This window comes from Nyctereutes procyonoides, unplaced genomic scaffold (assembly GCF_905146905.1).
Source record: "Nyctereutes procyonoides isolate TBG_1078 unplaced genomic scaffold, NYPRO_anot_genome, whole genome shotgun sequence".
Lineage (NCBI taxonomy): Eukaryota > Metazoa > Chordata > Mammalia > Carnivora > Canidae > Nyctereutes > Nyctereutes procyonoides.
In genome coordinates this window covers 25960793-25984015 of record NW_026575140.1, presented here as the reverse complement: position 1 = coordinate 25984015, position 23223 = coordinate 25960793, and the positions used below count along the sequence as shown (strand labels likewise).

Sequence of the window (23223 nt, the reverse complement as noted above, 5' to 3'; positions counted from 1 at the left end):
GTGAGAAGTCAGGATGCCGGGAGCTGTTTGCAGTGATCAAGACAAAAATAAACATGGGCTCTGAACAAAATGAGGATTGAAACCAAGATGGAGAAGACAGAGCAGATTTGAGGAGCATTAAGGCAGAAGAATCACAAAGACTTGGTAACTTACTAGACACTTGAGTCTTCAAAAAGGAGTCCCCAGGGCACTGGGTATTAGGTGATACATTTGTCACTGAGAATACAGGTGGAAGAACAGATTCGAGGGGGTAGAGCAGGAATCTGGATCTGAGTGTGAGTTGTCTGTGGTAAGATGGTCAGGAAGGAGTTGCCTGTAAAGTTCTGGGCGGGGGAGGACCCTGAGTGGCTCAGCGGTTTAGCGCCTGCCTTCGGCCCAGGGTGTGATGCTGGAGTCCCAGGATCGAGTCCCACATCAGGCTCCCTGCATGGAGCCTGCTTCTCCCTCTGCATGTGTCTCTGCCTCTCTCTCTCTCTGTGCCTATCATGAATAAATATTTTTTTAAAATTAAAAAATAAAGTTCTGGGGGGTCAGGAGAGGTCTGGGACGGGGGTGTATATTTGGAGGGCATCAACCAGAGCCTGTGAGACCCCCAGGGGCAGACTGTGGAAAGCCCCAGCATGGTTCAGGAAAAGGAGCACTCGGACAGCAAGCAGAGGGGGCAGGAGGTGAGGCTAGGAGAGATGGAGAGACAGAGAAAACAGTGTGTCACAGAGGAAGAGGGAGGGGAGGCAAGCTTCCAGAAGGAGGCTATCCCTGGAAGTCTCAGATCAGCAAAGGCCAGGTGGTCCAAGGCTCAGCACTAGTTAGTGAGCCCCTGAGGTACAGGCCGATGCAGCATGGTCTCTGGCACCTGCCCAGACCCAGCAGATACTGCACACACGTTCATGGCTCACCAAGGGAAGACCAGGAGGGCAGGAGGCCTGGGTGTGGGGTGAGGGATGCGCAGCCCACACTCCTCCTTGGGGCTAGGGAGGGCAAGCAGTGCTCCTAGGACCAGACCCCTCCCGCCCCAGAGGAGAAGCATGTGCAAATCTAAAAACGGTAGACTGGGCAGCCCAGGTGGCTCAGTGGTTTAGCACCGCTTTCAGTCCAGGGCGTGATCCTGGAGACCCGGGATTCAGTCCCATGTCGGGCTCCCTGCAGGGAGCCTGCTTCTCCCTCTGCCTGTGTCTCTGCCTCTCTCTCTCTCTCTCTCTCTGTCTCTCATGAATAAATAAATAAAATCTTTTAAATGAATGAATGAATGAATGAATGAAAATGGTAGATCAATGCCAAGCTCTATCCCGTTGGTGGGTGGCCCTAGGCCCCCACTGAGGGGAACTCAAGGAGTCTGCTCTGTCTTGCAGAGGACCGTGCTGGGCATTTGCTGAGACACAGTGCCACCTTGTGGCAGGAGGTGCTCACACCAGATTTCTGCCAGACTGTCATGCCCATCATCACCCTGAATGCTCCTAGGCCTTGGGGACGAAGGGGTCTTTTATGCTGAGATGCCATGCACTGGAAGCAATGATCCGGGGCAGTACCTGGGCCCCTGACAGCAGCATCCTTGTGGCATCAGCTGAGGTCGGCCCTATCTACAGATAAGGTGGGCAGGCTAGAATTTTAGCCAAGACCCATTTCATTTAGCCCCATAGTTTGGGCAGAAACATGGGGTTCCACTCTCAGGGTTGTGCCCCCACAACGGGAAAGCCTGTACTGATCGCTGCTTTGTTGTGCATTTGTGCATTTGTCTGCAGGGCCCTTAGGCACACAAAAATAATGCAATGTTCGTAAAGCTCTTCCAGGCATAGCTGTCCATTTATCTCCTACTCAGCCTAAAGGAATCCTCAGGACTTTGTGCACCAGTGTGTCTTCCTGTGTGGTTCAGCTCAGGAGTAACCGTGGTGGGGGAATCCCTGAGTGGCTTAGCGGTTTAGTACCTGCCTTGGGCTCAGGGTGTGATCCTGGAGTTACGGGATTGAGTCCCACATCAGGCTCCCTGCATGGAACCTGCTTCTCCCTCTGCCTGTGTCTCTGCCTCTTTCTCTCTCTCTCATGAATAATAAAATCTAAAATTCATGTCTCTCATAAATAAATACATAAAATCTTAAAAAAGAAAAAGAAAAAAGGAGTAACCGTGGGGACCCAGAGCAATAGGCAGGGTACCCCAATAGCAGAGAACCACCCCGGCCACCACCTGGGTCCTGGTGAAGCTCCAGAAGCCTGCTCCCTGGGGAGACATATCTGAGGCCTGCCTGGCTGTCCCATAGACACCCCACAACAAGGAGGATGCAAATTCTGGGGTCACACTCACAAGCCCACAGGTCACTCCTGACTATTAAGCAGTTTGAGGCCAGGTGAGGTTATTGTGACCTTAACCCCAGAGTTCATTTTTGTTCTCAACTGCTATTAGCTAGGCGAGATGGAAAGGCCTCTTAATGCTTTTTAAAACTTCCCCTTAGGGATCCCTGGGTGGCGCAGCGGTTTGGCGCCTGCCTTTGGCCCAGGGCACGATCCTGGAGACCCGGGATCGAATCCCACGTCGGGCTCCCGGTGCATGGAGCCTGCTTGTCCCTCTGCCTGTGTCTCTGCCTCTCTCTCCCTCTCTCTCTGTGTGACTATCATAAATAAATAAAAATTAAAAAAAAATAAATAAATAAAACTTCCCCTTATTACAAAAGAAATGTATGTGCAATGTTAAAAAATTGAGTTTTATAAAAACGTATGACTTGGAAAGTTAAAGTCCCTTATATAGTTCTACTCTCTATTAAAATTTCCTATTAACAGCCTGGTATACATTCTTTCAGCTTTTTTCCATATACACATACACATGTGAGTGAGTGTGCGTGTGTGTGTGTGTGTATGTGTGTGTGTTGCGGGGGCACTGGTCTCTACACTGACATACAGTTCTACAACTTATTATGATTTTTTCCTTTAAGAGCATCCTACTAGAGGCATTCTTATATCCATCCCAAATTCTGGTTAACTCAGGGACTGAAAATCAGGGTAGGAGAAAAGGCAATGTCCTAGGGACGCAGCAGCTTGAGGGTTTCAGGGAGATATGGTTCAGGAGCCAGGAGTCTGGAGGGCTATGGAGGACCCGTGCTAGAGACCCGGATCAGCTGTGGATGAGAAAGGATCTCTCTCAGAAACAAAACCCTGGGAGGGGCAGACTCCACCCCTGACAGTTCAGAACAGGCTGGCAGCATGAGTGTGGCCCAGGCAGGTCGTACTTAGTGAGTGGCTAACCCGGGGAGCTGCCGGCGCCATGGGGACGCCCTGTATGTTTCTGCTGAGTTAGGTGCACAGGCCAGGTGACACCCGATGTCAGAGCTAGGGAACCTGGGCCCTGTGCCAGAGCTGAGGCCTATGATCTCCGGGACAGCAAGACAGCTTCAAGACAAGTGGCCTCGAGTGCTACACCTGCTCTCCTCCTGGGCCCCACGGATCAGCAACATGCCCCTCGGCACTCTGCTTCTGGGTGCCAGCTCACATCTGACATTATTTTATGGCCAATAATATCAAATGGGAGATAAAATAAAAGGAAAGGAATAGTTGGAAGGGCTGGTCAGGACATTGTGGGCTCCAGGGTCAGAGGAAGCCCTTCAGAATAGGAGAGCCCATAAGTACCCCATCTCCTGCTGCTCCAGGACAGACCATGACTAGTCCTACTCTGGAGCTGGGCAGCAGGTTTGCATCACGAGCCCTCTGGTGACTGGTGTAAGACTGGGGCGATCGCTTACTACTACTGAACCCGTTTCCTTGTCTGTTTTTTTTTTTTTAAAGATTTTATGTATTCATGAGAGAGAGAGAGAGAGAGAGAGAGAGAGAGGCAGAGACACAGGCAGAGGGAGAAGCAGGCTCCATGCAGGGAGCCTGACATGGGACTCGATCCCGGGTCTCCAGGATCATACCCCGGGCTGAAGGCAGCACCAAACCCCTGGGCCATCAGGGCTGCCCTCCTTGCCTGTTGAGTCAAGTAATACCACCAGTACCTCTCTACAGTTAAACAAAATGTTGAGTGTCCAGGACTCATCAGATGCCTGCAGACAATAAATAACTCAAATGTTACCCACTACCATTATTATGATTGGATGAGGGCACCCAGGGAGGAAATAACTCTCAGGCAGAGACCTCAGGTACTCAGAGCCATTGGGGCCTCCCATCTGGGTACAGCCAGGAACACACAAGCACCTGCATAGTTGGCACCCAGAACAAGTCCTAGCCCACGAGGGTGGTTTCACAGGGTGATGGGTGGGCAGCGGTCAAGCCAAAGACTGAGGAAAGGCAAAAACCAGAGCCTCTGTAATCACAGGGGCAACCCGATGCCTCTATTTCTCGCCTCCCCCTGGCCTAAAGAAGGGGGGAACCCCACCATCACCTGATGGGGTTCTTGGCTCCCACCTGGGGAAAGCCCCAACCCCTCCTGTCTACCCCAGGAACCACAGCTGAGCTTCTCTGGGAAGGAAGGGTGTGGCTGGGCGCCCTAGCCGGGACTCACCCTGGTCGATGGAGTGCTGGGGTAGCTGGCTGAGCTGGCTGTTGACCACCCCCGCGTAGGTACGCAGGAACTCCTCCTCATTGGCCGTCAGCTGCAAGGGGAGACAGCTGTGGGTGAGGGGGCGGCACGCTCTGGCTCCCTGAAGGTATTTCCTCTAATCCCTGGGCCCCTGTTCCTGAGTTCTGACCCTTCAGTTCCACAGCAAACACCCTGACCCCCACTCTGAAACTTAGCTTCCGGGGCCCACAGGCCTTGCCACTCAGATCAGATCTGAGACTGGGTTCCAGGGCAGCACATGGCTAGGAAGAAGCACAGGCCTGCCCAGGAAGCCCATCCCTCTCAGTGCCCATCCTGTACAGCGCCCCATGGACACCCCCCAAGGAGACGGGAGGAAAGGAAGGTCAGGACCTTTAGGGGCTCACGCCCGCCTGGCCCAAGCTCGGCACAGAGATGGGAAGACTGCCCCACCAAGACCCCTGGAACTGGACCGGCAGGGCTCCGAGTGACATGAATTGGCCACAGAGTCAAACCACAAGCCCAGCACCCCACCTTCCCTGAGAAGGGGTGTTACAGGAGGTGGCTCTCTGTTCTGCCCACATCAGGCACCCTCCCTGGGGGACCTGTCACTCAGCACCCCAAAAGCACTCACATTTGATCCCATCTTCCTCAGCATGAGCAGCACTCGGACCTTCTGTTGAATGTACATTTCCTCCGGACTCTTCCCGGGAGCCCCCTCGCGGTTCATTCCCTGGCCAGCCCTGGGGCCTCCTGCAGATGGGGGAGAAGCATTGAAGTGGGGGTCAGAACGAGATGCACCAGATACACACAGGGTGCTTGGCAGGAGTTGTCAGGCAGCCCAGAGTGCCTCAGGGGCTCACTTCTGAGAGCCTAGAGCAGGTGGTGAGTTGCGTGTTCCTCCTTCACCCCTACTGGCCCCGGACAGCCAGACTGAGCGGCTAGCTCCCGGAGCAGGCACTGGCGGCCAACACCCTCTGCAAGGAGCTGTCAGGCCCAGGGACGCCTAGCTGACCCAGACTTCTGGCTAGCTCGGCCTTCCGGCCCCACCTCAGCAAGAACCCTGCTATGAGCCACAGGAGATGTGCTGAATGAAGCCCAAAGTGTCCCAGGGTTTCAAAGCATGTAAGTTCCGCAAGGAGCAAGAATGACATGACCAGAGGCAGCCGGCTGGTGCCTCTGGCTGGAGAAACCATGAGATCAGTACCCAGCCCCGAACACTGGGGCAGCCCCCTCCGCAGAAGCCCCTGGCGAATTCCAGAGGTCCCGCGCCTGGGCTGCACTCCAAGGAGTCCCTCGATGGGGACAGGCAGGCCTGGGCTGTGGGGCACAGATACCCCCCTGAGCTCACCGCCGTCACCCTCCCTCGCCACCCCACCCCAGTCAGAGGGCAGCTCCTGCCAGCAGCAGCTGTGTCCAGGTACGGCCAGGACCCAACCTGCAACAAGGTCCCAGGAGAGAAGTCCCAGGGTTTCCCCCCTCCAGGAGGAGCCGGCAGAGAGGAAGCCAGGCGTGGAGGGGTTTGGGTTACACACTTGTAACTCCTGGATGAGTCAGAAATAACGCAGCAGCTGGTGGGGGTGGAGCCTCAGCAGCCCTGGTGCCAAGGAGCTGTGTTCAGAGGACCGAGGGAACCTGGCTTGCGAGCCAAGGACACTCCTCATGCCGTCCATCCCTTGGGGGCCAGCATGCCCTGGACCAGCAGGCTCTCCCAGGCAGGCTTGCTCTGTGGGCAAAGGGCAGACTCAGAAATGTGCCCGAGCCCAGGCAGCAACCTCCTTGGAGTCCCCGTCCACTGCTCAGTCCCCATAAGCTCGCAGGGGCTCTGGCCCCAAAAGTCCACACGATGGGCTAAAACACTGGCAAGCTGGAGCTTAAGCAGAGCTGTACACTCAAGGCAGCTCTGCTTCTTCTCTCCTTCTGGGGCCTTCTTTCCCCTCACTTCCTTTCCCCCCAGACCCCCTATTATATTGTCTACCCGCCTGCCACCTCCTCTGGGCTCTGAATACTGGTTAAGAGGGGTGAGGCACCTCAAGAGGGTTGTGAGGAGAGGCAGCCCCACCACCCCATGGGGCTGGATGCACATCGGTGCAGTGGACAACCCTAACTCCCTAGTACAGCTGAGCGGGAAAGTCCTGCTGTGGGTCATCACATCACCTCTTGTCACGTGGACCCCTTCTCACTTCCTCCCACTCCACTACCCCACACGAACACCCATGAGGCCTGCACGGGCAGCCCTGCCTCTTCCTCCTCCTCACGCCTCCCCTCACGCCCTGCCTTCCTGACTCCAGTCTATTTCTAGAACATACCAAGAAGCTCTTTCCCCCAGGAGCCTTTGCACTAGGTGTCCCCTGAGCCTGGGCTGGCTTCTTTTCATCCTTCAACTTGCTTACAGACGCCTTCCTGGGGAAGCTTTCCTGACAGCATAACTGAAGCAGGCTCTATGTCCCCTGACCCCTACCCCCTCTGGGTCACAGGACCCAGGCTCTTCCCAATTTTCTAAAAGGGTCTTGCTGGAGTACTTGTTCATCGTCTCTCCCCTGCCCCACTAGAAGGTCAGGGCCCACTTATTCACCCTGTCCTCCACAGCCCAGCACTGTGTCTGGGAGGCACTTAACAGATACCACCTGGCTGGCTAGTGGAAAATCAGGACAGCTTCTCCCTCTCTATAATATCTACATTGATTTAGGGCCAAAAGTCACCCTGAACAGACCAAAGTACCTAATCCAGTCTCTATAGCCAAACTGAGCCTTGACAAAGGGATCCTAGTCAAGCAGTTGGAGTGCCTTGGGCTTTCCCGTTCTCCAGAGGGCTTCTGAAACACTCCACAAAGCCTTCAAACTAGGAGTCAGGGCTTCAGGGAGTGAAAATCTTCCACCCTATCCTATGCCCAAAGGCTAATGGTCAGTCTGCTCTCTCCTTGTGAAAGACAGCATTGAAAACCAGTGACCTGCCACTAGGTGTCACCACGCACAAAAGAACCAGAATTCCAGCAAGATTCCATACCTACCACCACCCCAACTCCTCAACAGGCTCATCTGGTTCAAGCCCTTATTCTGATCCTAGGTTACAAACCACACCCCAGTCCCAGATCCCAGAGCAAGATCTATTCATCATTCAGAGGCGGGCTCTAGTCAGGCAAAGATACGTATCTGGTTTTGCTGCACATCCTAGGACCTAGAGGTCCTGGCTTCGCAGTGGTTGGGAACCCCTTCCTCACTGTCCTTTCCTGACCAGTCATGCTTCCTCCAACAGAGATGTGGGCTCAGAACCAGCAGAAGTGTGTGAGTATGACCATAAGCCTGAGTGTGCGTGAATCACTTTACCTGGTCTATTTTTACAGAATGTCGCTCTGTCCAACAATCCTGGCATCCTGTACAGATCTACATCACTCCATTGTCTTCCACTGAAGCCACACTGTCCGGGGGACCTTCCACACTCATACTGTCATTACTAGAGGAGTTTTACCACCCAGCCATGGGCCTAGGGTGTTATGGGGCCTGAATGGGTCTTTGGGATCAGGCTACTCCCACTTCAGCTTCCTTGGTAGAGACAGTTTTTTAAAACTGTCTCTTCCCACTTGGAGGAAGACTCATCATTTCTAAAAAAATCTGGCTTTCTAGTATTCTTCGAGCTCTACTTTGAGCTTTGCCCTGCTGCCGGAAAAGGGGAAACACCCAGGGCTGGATTTGGGGCAGGATGTAGTAGCTACAAGCACACGTGCCCACCTTTCACACTTCAATTCTAATAGATGAAGACATCATGACTGACACGATTCTGTCCTAAACAGAGTCTGTATCAGGGGTATCGATGTGAAGAAAATTAATAATTGAAGAGAGTAAATCATAATCAACCCAAACAACACATATATTGCAGTCGCTGATATGCTACAAAAATATTAAGGCATGTTTGAGTTTGGTGCCTGTCCAAGACAACATGCTCTAAATTTTCATCACAGTTCTGACAAGTATCAGATTAACTTCATTTGAAAATCCTTATTCTCCTCTGTAGGGATCAATAATTGGGCTCCAGTGGGATGTGTGAATTACATAAATCCAAACTGCAACTAATTTGGACACAATAGTCATGCAGTTCAGCCCTGAGAGGCAAAGGTAACGATGCTTCTCAATTATGGTCTCCCAGCTGCTCTGTAAACATCCCATCATGTAAACTGGTGGCACTTCTGGGACACCTTGGTGGCTCAGTGGTGTATCTGCCTTCAGCTCAGGGCATGATCCTGGGGTCCTGGGATCGAGTCCCACATTAGGTTCCCAGTGGGGAGCCTGCTTTTCCTTCTGCCTATGTCTCTGCCCCTCTCTGTTTCTTATGAATAAATTTTTTAAAATCTTAAAAAAAAAAAAAAACTGTGGCACTTCCATTCTAAGTCCTGAGAAAATGCCTCCGTGTTAATTGCAAGAGTCAGAGACAGACCTGCTTCCTCCCCTTGCCACCACTGTGAGAGCTAACTAGGGGGAAAGGTAGATGAGAGAGAAACAGGAAATCATCAACTACCCAAATGAATGGTGAAGGCAGAGACCCATGGCTAAAAACTATGCTGTAGATAGCCATGTGTTATGCAAAAAGTGGGTATGAGTCCAGAAGCTTATATCTGATTGGGACAAATGCAATTAAGAGAAACCAAGGTACATACGCTCAGTGCAGATACACATATTCCCCACCACACCCCCTACATTCCTGTTGGTTCTGAACCCATGTCTCTGTTGAAGGAAGGCTGATGGGAAGGGGATCCCAACCACTGGAAGGGATTCACACAAAGTGACAAAGTGACCCATGGCCTAAGAGGCCACACTGCATTCTGTGGCAAACATCGAGGTCGCACGTGAGCTAGCATACTCCTGCCCTGCTCTGCAGGGATGTAACCTCTACCAGCACACGATCTCCAGTTTTGAAGCAGTGGCTGTCGCTTTAGAAGAACCACAGTATAGAAGGAAGCCCAGAATAGGACTGCTGAGTGTTACATGCAGCAGTCAGATTCATTCTGATAAACAGATTAGAAAGTTGGCCTCCCTTTGACAGGCATAAGTGGCCCTGGATACAAACATAGCCATCTGCACTTATTCTTCTTTATAAGCTTGAAGCTTATGTTATGTGAATACCCACATTTATAAAACAGGAATATACATTTATATACGGGGTGGTCTCATACCTGCTTAGAAAATAGTGAGTGACCTTAGGCTGGGGCCCAAGAGCAGAAGAATCCTTTACACACACAATCCACCTCTGCTCCACGCATCCCAGCCCGTCATTTGTTCTACCCATTTTTTAAAAAGTGATATATTTTAAATGCTTACATTAAAAACTGTACATTTTCATTCGTGCAATGTTTACGTTGCACAAAAATGCATCATATAATGGTGATTCACAGAACTAATACAAACTATTAATGCAGAGACTGCACACATCTTAGCCTGAACAAAATGAGCCATGCCACGGCATGGAGAGGAAGAACCCACATGGCTGGAGAAGCGAGCAGTATCAGGCATGGTGGTGGGAAGAGGAAGCAAGATGAGCTCTCTTCGCACTCGGCCCCGCAGCCCAGACCCAAGACCCGCTCCCCGGCACTGCCCTATGGCCTGTTAACCAGAAGTCCTTCCCCTGGGGTCCTTACCTGCCTCTGGAAATTAACTTCAGGCAAACAGCTGCTCAACTGTGATGGGCGGGCTGTGGCCGGGGAGAAATAGGAAGGTGGGGCCCTGTGGAAACACAGAACACGGGTCATGGGAGGAGCCGGGAGGGCCCGAGGGGCTGCCGGAGTGGGAGCTAGAGCACACACCCCACGCTGGCGGATCCACAACACTGGCGGGAAGCTCATGGCAACGGGCTCTGACATGGTCCAGAAATACCTGTGTGTCTGGCCGGCCCAGGGAACCTGCACCGACGCCTCTGGGATAAGGTGCTGACTGCAGCTATACTCGCCTGTCATTTCCGGCTGAAGCAGGTCACCACACACCCGCCTTCCATGGGTTAGTCACCAAGTCCAATGGAGAGCTGCGCTTGGAGATGTGAATCACTCCAGGGCAGCTGATGGGCAAGTCCTGCACCTGCACGGGAAGGCGTCCCACCCACCAAACATAACCTGAGCCAGGCGCAGGTACCGCGGTGCTCCACCTGCTTTGTGCTCAGACAGGCATTTATGTGTGTCTCGTGCCTCCTGAACATCTGTAGCTGTATATGTAAACATAAACCAACCCTCCCCATACACATAAAACACAGCTGCAGGCAATTTACAACCCTACGGGCTTGGCCCCATGTCTACTGGCCCCAAATACACCTCTTGCAGGGATCAAAGAACACAGTCTTTTCCTCTTTTGCCCACAGCCTCATCATTGAGGTCCTCTGCAGGTTTCTCTGGCAGGAGCACAGGCCGAGGCAGGTGGGGGGCACCAGGGAGAGGTGCCTGCTGCTCCAGCCCGGCCACGTCTTCTGCTTATGGGCACGGACCTCGGAGCCCCTGGTTACAGGCTGACTCCCAACTCTCGGCCCTGCTATGTGAGGACAGAGGTCTGAGGATGACACTGAGATAACTGTTCCTTGGGAGATGCAGGACCAAGGGCAACCGTGAAACCCCTCTTCCACTGTCTTTGGGCAAAGAAAGATGCTCACTCACCCAGGGGGCTGAAGAAAACATGTTTCCCAGAGAATATGCGATTTCAAAAGCCTGCCCTACAGGGCAGACGCTTCTCGAACCCTCTGGGTCTCTGGTCTGAGTATCTCTTCAACCAGCAATGGCCCTCAGATGGAGGAGCTGTCACCCACCCCGCCACTCCCTCTACCCCCAGACTACCCCTACAGGAACAGGCATCTTTAGCGATTAATTGCTCTTTTATTCTTCTAGATATCAAAACACCGAAATACCAAGGCTCCCTGGGGAACCTTCCATCCAAGTCCCCACACTCTTTTAAAAAGAGATGAGAAGAGACAGCTTTCTCCCACTTCTGAAGGGCTTTAATTTCTTCAATTACCGCAACAGCCAATTAGTCTCCTACTGCCTATAAGACTCAGGCCCTTCCAAGAAGCAGAGAGGACCTCTGTACTAGTGACTTTAAGGAGAAGGCATCCAGGGGCAGCCCTGGTGGCGCAGCGGTTTGGCGCCGCCTGCAGCCTGAGGTGTGATCCTGGAGACCCGGGATTGAGTCCCACATCGGGCTCCCTGCATGGAGCCTGCTTCTCCCTCTCCCTCTGCCTGTCTGTCTCTGCCTCTCTCTCTGTGTCTATGAATAAATAAGTAAAATCTTAAAAAAAAAAAAAAAAAAAGGAGAAGGCATCCAAAGGCTACAGTGCTGTTCCTGATGGGACTGTCCAGAGATTCGCAACCAGCTATTCTTTTTGCCATTTTATGATCAGGTCAGTGTCCCCATTTTACAGAGGAGAAAACTGAGGCTCAAAGTCCTGGGGGTCCCTGAGCCAGTGGAAGGCAGTTAGCGTGCTCCAGGAGCCGGGCTATTTCTGGTTCTGTTTCATTGCCAATCAGCTAGGCACCCTTAGGTGGTGGCTGCCATCTGGGCCCTTCATTTTGCCCTCCATAAAAAGGAAATCATGACCTCTATCATGTCCTCCCTCACTGGACACAATGAGATAAGGGTGGGTTCATGAGCTGAGGCCTAGAAGGCCCCACCTTTGGTGTAAAGCTCTGCTATCACAGTCTCAAAATGCTTAATCATTTTTGAACAAGGGGCCCTGCAAATTATCAAGCTGGTCCAGAATGAGAAAAAGAATGTCAAGGCACCTCTTAACCTGCCAAGGGCCCTGGAACCTTAAGTAGACATGACACAAACCCAAGAAGGATTTCCTAAATCCTGTCTTGGTGTACATGGCCCTGTGTCAGGCTCGTGGAACAAGACACACAAAAGTGGGGCTGTGACACCGAGCCTGCCTTCCAGGAAGTGACTGAGGGGCTGAGGAAATCACACCACACAAAGCAAATGGAAAACAACACAAACAGTGCCTAACAATGAGTCAAAGAGAGACGTCAGGTGAGGACACAAACATTGCCAGAGTGCCAGATGCATATAATGCACAGGGCCTGGGCAGCCCGGGTGGCTCAGGAGTTTAGCGCCACCTTTGGCCCAGGGCCTGATCCTGGAGACCCGGGATCAAGTCCCACATAGGGCTCCCTGCATGGAGCCTGCTTCTCCCTCTGCCTGTGTCTCTGCCTTCCTCTCTCTCTCTGTGTGTGTCTCTCATGAATAAATAAATAAAATCTTAAAAAAAAAAGGACGGGGCCTGACACTGACCCCAGAGCAGCTCGGAAGCAGCAGGAAAACACCCAGGGCTCGGACCCAGTGTAGTAAGTGACAGAATAAGGATTGTGCAGAGCTCTGCAAGAACACAGATGGCGAGGAACTAGCTGCCATGAGCTCCAGGGACAGGAAACTAGAGCTAGGTCTTGAAGGATGAATAGAAGTTTGCTGGTAGAGAGGAAGGAGGACACTGAGGACAGGCTCAACAGCTAGGACTGGCTCCACGGGCCACAGAGAAGCCCATGGGGGCTGGTTAGTAGAGCAGAACCACCCTTTAGATAAAGCTGTTACTACCATGGACACCTACAAAGTGTTCTGGAGACAGAGTCAAAATGTGGTGAGTAACAAGATCTGGGAGACACTGTGCCCTGGATGGGGTGGGGAGGATGGCGCAACATGTGTGAAAGTGAAGAACTGTATCCCGGTAACCCCACTTACCAGCCAGGTGGCCCTGGGGAAGTCATTCAACCAACAAATTTACTGAGCACCTACTGCGTATTGGGATATATCAATGAAAAAAAATGAAAAATCCCTACATACTCTGGTGAGAGGGGAGAAGAGACAAAAAAACTAAAAATCAATCAATGGGAAATAATACAGTGTGGGTGGAAGAAGGTGACCGACAGATGCAATGATAAAAACTGAGCTGGGTGAGGGGACCAGGGATGTAGTCCTGGCCGGGTGGAATAAGACTGGAATAAGGTGATGGGGTGAGCTGTGGGAGCCCAGAGCAGATCTGGAAGGAGACCAGATGTGCTGGGTAGGATGTGCTGGAGGAATAGCAAGAAAGGCCATGGGTGCCACAGGAAGGGAATGCACACGGGGACAAGGGGCACAGGGCAGTGGATGGCCAGAGCCCAAGAGGCCTCTGGAAAACTTCATGTGACCTCTAAGAAAGGGCAGCCAGCAGAGTGTGTAGTCTAATCTAACCTGGGTTTTGGCAGGACCACCCTGACTCAGATACAGAGAAGAGGCAGGGGGCGGTGAAAGCAGAAGCAGGGGGAGGCTGTGGTGGGAATCCAGGCTAAAGGAGTGGTCAGGACTTCAGGAGGACCAGCAGTACAGCATGCAGTGGGGGGGCAGGTGCATGGGACGGGGACTCCCAGGCCTGGGAGCTGAGCAACCTCCTATCAACCAAGGTGGGAGAGAGCAGATGAAACAGTTTGGGGAAAGAACCAGGGGTTGAATTTCAGACAGCTTAGAGCCTTCCCATCAATAAGCCTCAGTTTCCTTATCTGTAAAATGGGGATGATAATGGCATCTGCCTCAAGGGCTGTGAAAATGAGCTAACACAGAGAGAGCACTTGGCACAGTACCTGGCACACAGCAAAGGCTCAATAAACACTAGTTACTCTAGTGATAAGATCACAGGGTGATAATAGACAATGTGAGTGAGTGATATTTTTCTTCCAGGATCAGGGGTGGGAATAAGACTAAACAGTAAGAAATCAAAGGCTTAAAATACCTGGCTTCCTTTCCTCCTCCTTCCCTCCCAGTTCACTCATCAGCGCCTAGCTGGCTTAAAGGAATGATAAAGGGTGAAGAGCTACAAGGTCAGGGGAGCGCAAGACCCCACCTCCATGCTCCACATGCCGCCCTGAATTGCTGGGGATGCTTTAAAGCAGAGTTTCCCAACCTTGGCAGGTTGGAGATTTTGGAATTCTTTGTTATGAGGACTGTCCTGTGCATCATAGGATATTTAGCAGCATCCCTGGGCGATGTCCACTAGATGTCAGCAGCACCTCCTCCTTGTTGTGACAACCAAACCTGTCTCCAGGCATGTCCATGTGTGCTCTGGGAGGTCAAATCACCTCCGGTTGAGAACTCCTTTAAAGAAATAGTTGACACACGATTCTAACTATTGGCCAAGTGCGGTGCTCAACCCTTCATGTACATGAATTATTCAGTGTTCAGAACAGATATCCTTATAAGGTTTTACAAATGATGACGTGTAGATGTGGAGATCAGAGATCACTGAGCCAGTCTGTCCTACTCTGTCCTGAGGCAGAATTTGAACCCAGATCATCCATGCTCTGAACCACCATGCTATATCACTGTCCAGGATACATGTAAATGGGTAGGACACACTCAGGGCCAAGGAGAGGGAGGCAAGACTGAACCTGGTTTATAGCTCTACACTGGGCGGCAGCAGCTCAGACCCTTAGCAACATTAAAACTGGGGCACCAGAGAGAATTTGTACAAGCTCTGCTCTCGGTAATTAAACTGCAACCTCCTAGACTCTGGGGCCTCATAAGCAACTGCCTTAATTAATAAATTCCACACTGCAGCCTCCTCAATCCAGAGCCAGGCTTAGCATTCTTGAATTATGTTCCAACAGCATGAGCAAAACAGGTGTAATGGCAGCTCTGGCAAGTCAGGGAGTCCGTAGGACACAGCATCATTCTATGGGGATGAGCTCGGGATAAAGAATTTGTCCTGAGGTCACCAACCAAGTTCAAACCTAACCCTAAGTTCCTTCCTGCTCTGTGAAGCCAGGCTGTGGGGCGGAACAACAGTAATTACTGCTATTGCCGGAGTGTTCTCCAAGGGCCAGGCAAACAGTCAGTCACATTCATCACATTGCCTTGTTTAATTTTAGTCCTTGCCACAGCCTGCAAGGTAAGAGTTATTCCCATTTGACAGATAAGACAACTGTAACTCAGGGATGGTTAGTAATCTGCCCAAGGCCACCAGACCTGGATTTGAATGCATGAGTCCCTTCCATCCCATCAAGCCCCTCATGGCTCAGGAGTTGAGGGAAGCATCAGTTGTTTCAATTGAAATGAAAATGCAAATCCACTTTACAGAAGAAAAAGCCCAGAACCCCAAACTGCTGCCAATCAGAAAATGAGATAATGAAGAAGAAGGAGGAGGAGGAGGAGAGGGAGAAGGGGGAGATGGAGGAGAAGGAGAAGAAGAAGAAGAAGAAAAGAAAAAGAAAAGATAACGCAGCATAACACAGTGAATGGTCCTTGATGGGATGGGGGTGGGAGGTCGTAAAGGCCATTACTGGGCGATTAGGGAAAATTTACTAGGGAATATATTTTTTTAATTTTTTAAATTTATTTATGATAGTCACACACACACACACAGAGAGAGAGAGAGGCAGAGACACAGGCAGAGGGAGAAGCAGGTTTCATGCACTGGGAGCCCGACGTGGGATCTGATCCCGGGTCTCCAGGATTGCGCCCTGGGCCAAAGGCAGGTGCCAAACCGCTGCGCCACCCAGGGATCCCCTACTAGGGAATATTGATTAGATAATGATATCATATCAACGTTGTATGTGTTGAATGTGATTTCATCCCAGTTGCTCTAGATAATATCCTGGTCCTTAAGCGATACAGGCTGAATGAAGTCTTTGTGAAACATCTAAATGCTTGCAGCTTACTTTTGAATGGTTTAGAAAACAAACAAACAAACAAACAAACAAACAAACGTGTATAAGTGCGTGTGAGCATGCACAGAGATGGTGGGTGAGCAAATTTGGCAAAAGGTGAACTCTGGTGAAACCAGACAAAGGGCAGAGCTCACTACTATTCCAACTTTTCTGCAGATTTGATGTCAAAACTTAATAGTGGGGAAAACACTGAAAAGCCATGGGGAAATGGTGAAGTGAGGCAGTAGGAGGGACCTGCAGTTGCTCATGGAGTTACTGTGTGGGGAGCTGAGTGTAGTCCAACCTGAAGGCCCTGCTACAGCCAGGAGCAACTCTGAGGCCTGAATAGAGAGGAGCCCTGCTCCTCTCTGGCTGCAGGTCCGTGGGTGCAGGAGTGATCCTAAACTCTTGGAGTTCACCCCACACACACCTCCCACCTCTAAGCTGCAACCTGCCTTTCACAGCAACGCGGCCAGCACATTCTGTTCCAGTAGTGAACCACTGATGAAGACCCTCTGGTGAGGTTCTTGCAGCATTAAAATCAAATCCATGGGACCTGATTGAAAACAACCCAACAACAAGCAGAGCACAGCCACCCAGCCCAGCTGTCCTGACAACCATGGGAAAGGCATCCACATGGAAACTCACAGTTAGGCTGGGAAGGTGGCCCCTGGAAGCATCAGGAGGGCCTCCATGGTAGACTCCCATCCCCCAGAACAAGGCCCCAGGCCACCTGAAGGCCACTCAAGGGTACATTGCATAAAGCAAAGGGCTGCCTGGGTGTGCCTGGGTGGCTCAGTCGGTTAGGTGGTTAGGTTGGTTAGGTTGCTGACTCTTGATTTTGGCAGGTCATGATCTTAGGGTGGTGGGATTGGGCCCCATGTTGGGCTCCTCGCTCAGTGGAGAGTCTGCTGGAGATTATCCCTCACTCTCTGCCCCTCCCCTACTCTGTCTCTCTTCTCAAAATCAATCAATCTTCAAACAACAACAAAGGGCTGCAGGACAGGCACAGACTTGCCCAGAGAGAGCTCCTTCAGGACCTGCCTGCTGGACAGGAGGTGAGAAGACCCCCCCACACACACCCCAACGACTCCACACACAGGCAGGGGCAGGTCCTCAGTTGGGGGTATCTGGCAAAGCCTGGGACATTCCTGATCCTCATAGCTGGGAGGATGCTAGTGGGTAGGTGCCCGGGATAGTGCCAAATGCCCTGGGGAGCCTGCAGCAGCCCCTGCTCCCACACCTGCCAGTCGTCACCTCAGGTTACCAGCTACACCCGGCTCCTTCAACACCTCTAGGCCTTAGCAGCTGTGCTCCCTCCACCTCGAATACCCTTTCCTACTTACTGTTCTCTGCTCTGTAACACCTTCTCTGGGCTACCCTGAGCCCTGGCCTCACATTTGCCCACATTTCCCACCTTGCAGCACTACCTGACACAGCACTCCAGGTGTCTGTGCACCTCCTCCCACCTCCAAACTGGAAGCTGTCTACAGACAGGCCCCGGGCCGCCTTCTCAGGGACGTTCAAATGAACCCACACGTCTCATTAAATACAATTCTTTTATAACTCTCAGGAGGAGCTGATCCATTTTCTTCAGTCTCCAGTATTTTTGTGGGCCCTCAGAGAGCTTGCAGGCTGTGGGCTATGCACCAAAGAATCCAAATTTTGGGAGTGGGGAAATAATGCCGCCAGTCACATCTGGGGCTCTGTTCTGTGAATGAACATGTTCAGGAAGCCTGTGAGATTCACTTGGGAACCACAAAGGATCCCCAGCCTCAACATCCTCACCACAGAGAATCTGAGACATGGAGGACTAGAAGGGGCCTGTGTGTACAGACTGGATCATGTTGATATGACTGCACTGATATAAGGCATCTGTTTAGAACTTCCGGCTTGGGATGCCTGGGTGGTTCAGCGGTTGAGTGTCTCTCCTTGGCTCAGGGCATGATCCTGGAGTTCCGGGATCGAGTCCCACATCAGGCTCCCCATAGGGAGCCTGCTTCTCCCTCTGCCTATGTCTCTGCTCCTCTCTCTGTGTCTCTCATGAATAAATAAAATAAAATCTTAAAAAAATAAAAATAAATTAATTTAAAGAAAAAAGAAACTTTTCCTATGATTTTGGCCTGATTGAGAAAAATAGGTCCCTCAGCTATTGCTGTCTCTTCAAGTCCCGATTTGGGTGAAACCCCCCATTTTAGAGCTCAGCAAGAGTACCTGGCGGGTCTGCTCTGCTCTGACAGCATGTCGCAGTTCAGCTGAGAACAATGCAAACAGGAAAGGAATGCGGAGGAAGTTTCTCTGGCAGCAATGGGGACACTCCTGGTCCGGGGCTAAGTTACTGACAGAGGGACATGCAGGTGGTGATGGCTTTCTCTCCGCACCAGAGGGGGATGAGGACACAAGGTAAAGGCTATCTTTTGACCTCATTTTAAAAGATTCTTTTTTCTTCCCAGAGAACAGCTGGAGCCCTGAAACCTGGCCAAGCCAGAGCCAGAGACCTGAAGTCAAGAACAAGCGCACCTACAACACCCGGCTGCCGGTCTTCCTCTGATTCAGTCTGATTCATGACCCTTGGCCTCTGGCAGGTTTCCAGGAGTGGGTAACACAGACTCCAGAGCCCTTGTCTATTTATAAGTGAGTGGAAGAACTGGAAGCTTCAGCCCTTGAATGGGTGCAAGCACACTCTGTCCCCATCTGGGCAGGAGGCCTCCTAGGCTGGATGACCCTCACCGCAGGCTGAACACCTGGCTGTGTCGGAGCCACCCCTACCACCCCCACCCAGGTGCAAGCTGGTGACAGAAGGACCCTTTCCCTCTCCTGTGACCTGGATCGACCTCTGAGATGCCCCCTGTTTGCTGACAACCCACCCCCAACCAATGGAAAACTTACTTTGCATTGCTTGTCAGTCTCCTGGGGGACAAAAATCCAATCTACCTTAGGCTTAGTAATCCTGGAGAAGGACCTGGCCAGGAGGTTTCACAGGCCTTGTGTCACCACCAGAGAAGGAGGCCAGAATGAAAATTTCAACCAGTGAAAGTTCTGTCAACCTCACCACCCACAGCTATGTCCACTGGAGGGTCATCATTTAAAATTTTTAATTAAATTGGTAAATTAAAAAGATTTTTTTCTAAGAGGAAGAGGAAAGACTGCCAGTGCTATTTATTTAACAGGAGTTGCATAAAGTCCCTTCACTCAGAAACCTATGGACACGTTCACACGTAATGGCAGGGACAAGCCTCATTCTCAGAGGCAGGCCCAGGCATGGCCCTGGCCCAGTACTCCCCTCCCCACACTGGCTGCTCTGGCTCTTCTCTCTTTGCCTTAGCTCTCCCTCCATCCTTTCCCTCCATTAAAGTCCCTTAGAATTGGTTCAAATAAAGAAGCTTCCTGAATGAGTTCACCGCATCCCCTCAGAATCCCAGGGCCAGGAAGGCCTCCAACTTCCTGTTGCGAGAATTAGGTCATTAAATCAATGGGGTCGCCTACAGGGCGAAGTCTCAGTCCTCTGGTTGTGCCTCCAGAGCCAACCAGTCCTCACCACCCAGCTCTGGGGATGACTCTCTTCGGGATCCAGCTGGGAGGCTCAAAGCATGCCCTCCTGGGTGAAAATTCTTCCTATAAACTCTTAAGAAAATAAGTTTTAGAGAGCCTGGGTGGCTCAGTGGTTGAGCATCTGCCTTCGGCTTAGGGCATGATCTCGGGGTCCTGGGATTGAGTCCTGCATCAGGCTCCCCACAGGGAGCCCTCTCTCATAAGTAAAAATAAAAAAGAAAAAAGAGAAAAGAAGTTTTAGGGGGCATCTGGGTGGCTCAGTCAGTTAAGAACCTGCCTTTGCCTTACGTCATGATCTCAGGGTCCTGGATTGAGCCCCACATCGGGCTCTCTACTCAAGAGCCTTGAGAAGGAGCCTGTTTCTTCCTCTCCCTCTGTGTGCTTGTGCTTTCTCTCTATTTCTCTCAAATAAATAAATTTAAAAATCTTGAAAAAAAAAGGTTTTAGGATTACAGCCCCCTCTTTATGGGTTAATTTGCATAAAACAGGTATGTTTGTTTACCTCAAAATCATACTCATGCCATCGCTACAAATTGCAAGGATTCAGTCTACCCACACATCCCATAAGCCACACTGTTTGTTTGGATAACTGCTTCTGCTCTATGACACAGGCGGTGACCTCCCCTCTCCTTTCTCTCCAGCTACCTCTGAACAAAAAAATAATCCAAGGAAAGAGGAAACCTCCTCCCAAGAGGCTATGAAAATTTAGTTTCCTCCCTCCCTAAATGTTTAACAAGCTGATAGACAAAAACAAAAATATTTTAAACAAAGACAACTCCAGAATTCACATGCTTTTATTACATCAACTCCAGGTGGTGGAGAGGGAGAGGTTACCGTGAAGGTGAGAACTCCTTGATGGGCCACAAAACCCCAGCCCATGTGCTGGTGGCCGGAGGGATGAGGGATGGCCCAGGAAAATACAGGTGCTCCCTGGAGGTGGGAAAACAGCAGGAACCCAGCCACAGTTACCTAGAGGGTTGGCTCTGGGCCAGGGCCACCAGAGAGAAGCTCAGAACTCTGGACTGCAATGGACTGCATGGATGCTGGGGCCCATGTCACGGCTCTGAGAATGAAACTGTCCCCATTCCCTATGGGTGTAGGCATAAACATCCAGGCCAGACACACCCAGATAATCCAGTTCAGCGGCCAAATCCCCACCATCCATTTGTAATGACATCCTTCATTCCCAAAGCCACAGAACCATTAGTCACCAAGCAGAAGCTCCCAGCAGAACTGGCTTGTTACCACTCCCCTGGCAAAAAGACTCCTGGTTCTACAGCCAGCTACTCACCCAAGGCTGTCACATTTCATAAAATGAGACACAGGAGTCTTTTACAAGTCCATAGCCACATAATGCAAGCGGAACCTGGCCTCTTGCAAGAACTCTCAGCTGAGAAGAGAAAGCTACTATCAAGGTTTGTGGAGAGAGAGATTAATGACACTACATACTAGTTTGATGGTATTCTTGAGAATTGAGACTTTCCGTCTCGGAGAACTAAACTTCCTATAAATGTACTTGGAGCACATAATACAATGTAGAAACAAAATACAGTTACCAGCACCAACACGCAATAGTTCTCACCTGCTTCTAGAAAAGTCATGCAAGTCTGCCAGAAAGATACTAGGTCATAAAAATTTCCAACTCCGAAAAAGAATAACTCACTCAAAAAAGAGGTTCCTAAGAGAAAGAGAAATAGACAACTGTGCATGCTGGAAGACAAGAGGAAAGTAGCCAGAAATCCAGGACGCTAACCCAGGAGCGCCGGGCAAAGCCAAGGGAACCAGACCAAAATAGATTCCAGATGGAACAAAGTTGGGGTTTTTTTCTCCTCACCTTTTTATTGTGAAAAAATTTCAAAGCCACGGAAAAGCTGAAAGATTAGTACAGGGAACATCCTAATACCCTGCCCCTAGAGTCACTGCTTGCTAACATTTTGCCACATTTGTCTCATGCCTCTCCATGTTGTGGGCATATGGGGGTGTATACCCTGATTTTCTTCCTGAGCCATTTGAACGTAAGTCATGGACATCATGATACTTTGCTAAATGTCTCATCACCATCTCCTAAGGCCATCCTCCCACATAGAACCGGGACACTATTTGCACCCCCAAGGAATTTCATACTGACCCAGTAGAATTCTCTGATGTACACCCACTTCCGAGTTTCCCCAGCCCCCCTACCCCTCACTTTGGCTATCACTGGTTTTGTTCTTTTTTTTTTTTTAAAGATTTTATTTATTTATTCAGGAAAGAAACAGAGAGAGAGGAAGAGACACAGGCAGAGGGAAAAGCAGGCTCCCTGCGAGGAGCCTGATGCAGGACTTGATCCCAGGACCCCAGGATCACGACCTGAGCCGAAGACAAAGCCTCAACCACTGAGCCACCCAGGCGTCCCTGTTTTGCTTTATTAAGATTTCATTTTTAAGTAATCCTTACACCCAACGTGGGGCTTGAGCTCATGACCTGGAGATCAAGAATCGCACACTCCACTGAGGCCAGGCACTCTGGCTGTCACTGGTTTTCATCCAGAATCCAATGGAGGATCTCAAGTGCATTCAATCCCCATGCTCTTTCACCTCCCTTAGCCTGGAATGGTCCACCAGATCTTGTGTATCACAACATGAACATTTAAAATTTTTATTTATTCATATTTTAAAGATTTTCTTTATTTATTTATTCATGAGAGACACAGAGAGAAAGAGTCAGAGACACAGGCAGAGGGAGAAGCAGGCTCCATGCAGGGAGCCCGATGCTGGACTTGACCCCAAGTCTCCAGGATCAGGCCCTGGGCTGAAGGCGGCACTAAACCACTGAGCCACCCAGGCTGCCCACATGAACATTTTTTAGAGTCCAGGAATGTTGTATTTAGGACATCCCACAATCTGGATTTGCCTGTCATCTAGAATTAGAATAAGGCTAACTGGTTGGCAAGAAGCTATCATAGCTGTTGCCGACACTCCAGTAGAGGCACCCAATACTGGTTCTCCCCCTTTCTGGTGATGCCAGATTTGATTCCTTGGTTGTGGAGCAAAGTTTTAGATATCTAAAATAGAGAGTTAGCATACTGCACAAAAATGCAGGAAAACAGTGGGACAAGAGAATAGTATGAAATGAAACCTAAACATTATAAACGATTTAAAAATCTGATTGTGGGTAGCCCAGGTGGTTCAGCAGTTTAGCGCCGCCTTCAGCCCAGGGCCTGATCCTGGAGACCGGGAACTGAGTCCCACATTCAGCTCCCTGCATGGAGCCTGCTTCTCCCTCTGCCTGTGTCTCTGCCTGTCTCTCTCTCTCTCTTGCTGTGTCTCTCCTGAATAGACAAAATCTTCAAAAAAAATCTGATCATATAAAAATCAAAACTCTGTGCACAGAAATATATACTCAAAAGAATAATGACAAACTGTTGAAATTTAGGGGATCCCTGCGTGGTGCAGCGGTTTGGCGCCTGCCTTTGGCCCAGGGCGCGATCCTGGAGACCCGGGATCGAGTCCCACGTCGGGCTCCCGGTGCACGGAGCCTGCTTCTCCCTCTGCCT

The 23223-nt window shown here is 50.8% G+C and overlaps 1 protein-coding gene across 8 annotated transcripts in view; it reads right to left on the bottom strand.

The window, feature by feature from the left end:
- CTNNBIP1 (catenin beta interacting protein 1) overlaps positions 1–23223 on the bottom strand; it is a 72748-nt gene that overhangs the window by 39405 nt on the left and 10120 nt on the right. For 4 of the 8 annotated variants that reach the window (XM_055305599.1, XM_055305605.1, XM_055305607.1 and 1 more), the window contains exons 2-4: positions 10128–10212; positions 5133–5251; positions 4484–4574 (exon numbers count right to left, since the gene is read on the bottom strand). In XM_055305599.1, coding sequence (XP_055161574.1) covers positions 4484–4574; positions 5133–5228 — 187 coding nt within the window. In that variant the 5' untranslated portion in view covers positions 5229–5251; positions 10128–10212. Of the gene's footprint in view, positions 1–4483; positions 4575–5132; positions 5252–6033; positions 6240–10127; positions 10213–10292; positions 10427–23223 lie in introns of those variants that run through there. The other 4 variants (XM_055305601.1, XM_055305602.1, XM_055305604.1 and 1 more) reach the window with 4 other exon arrangements.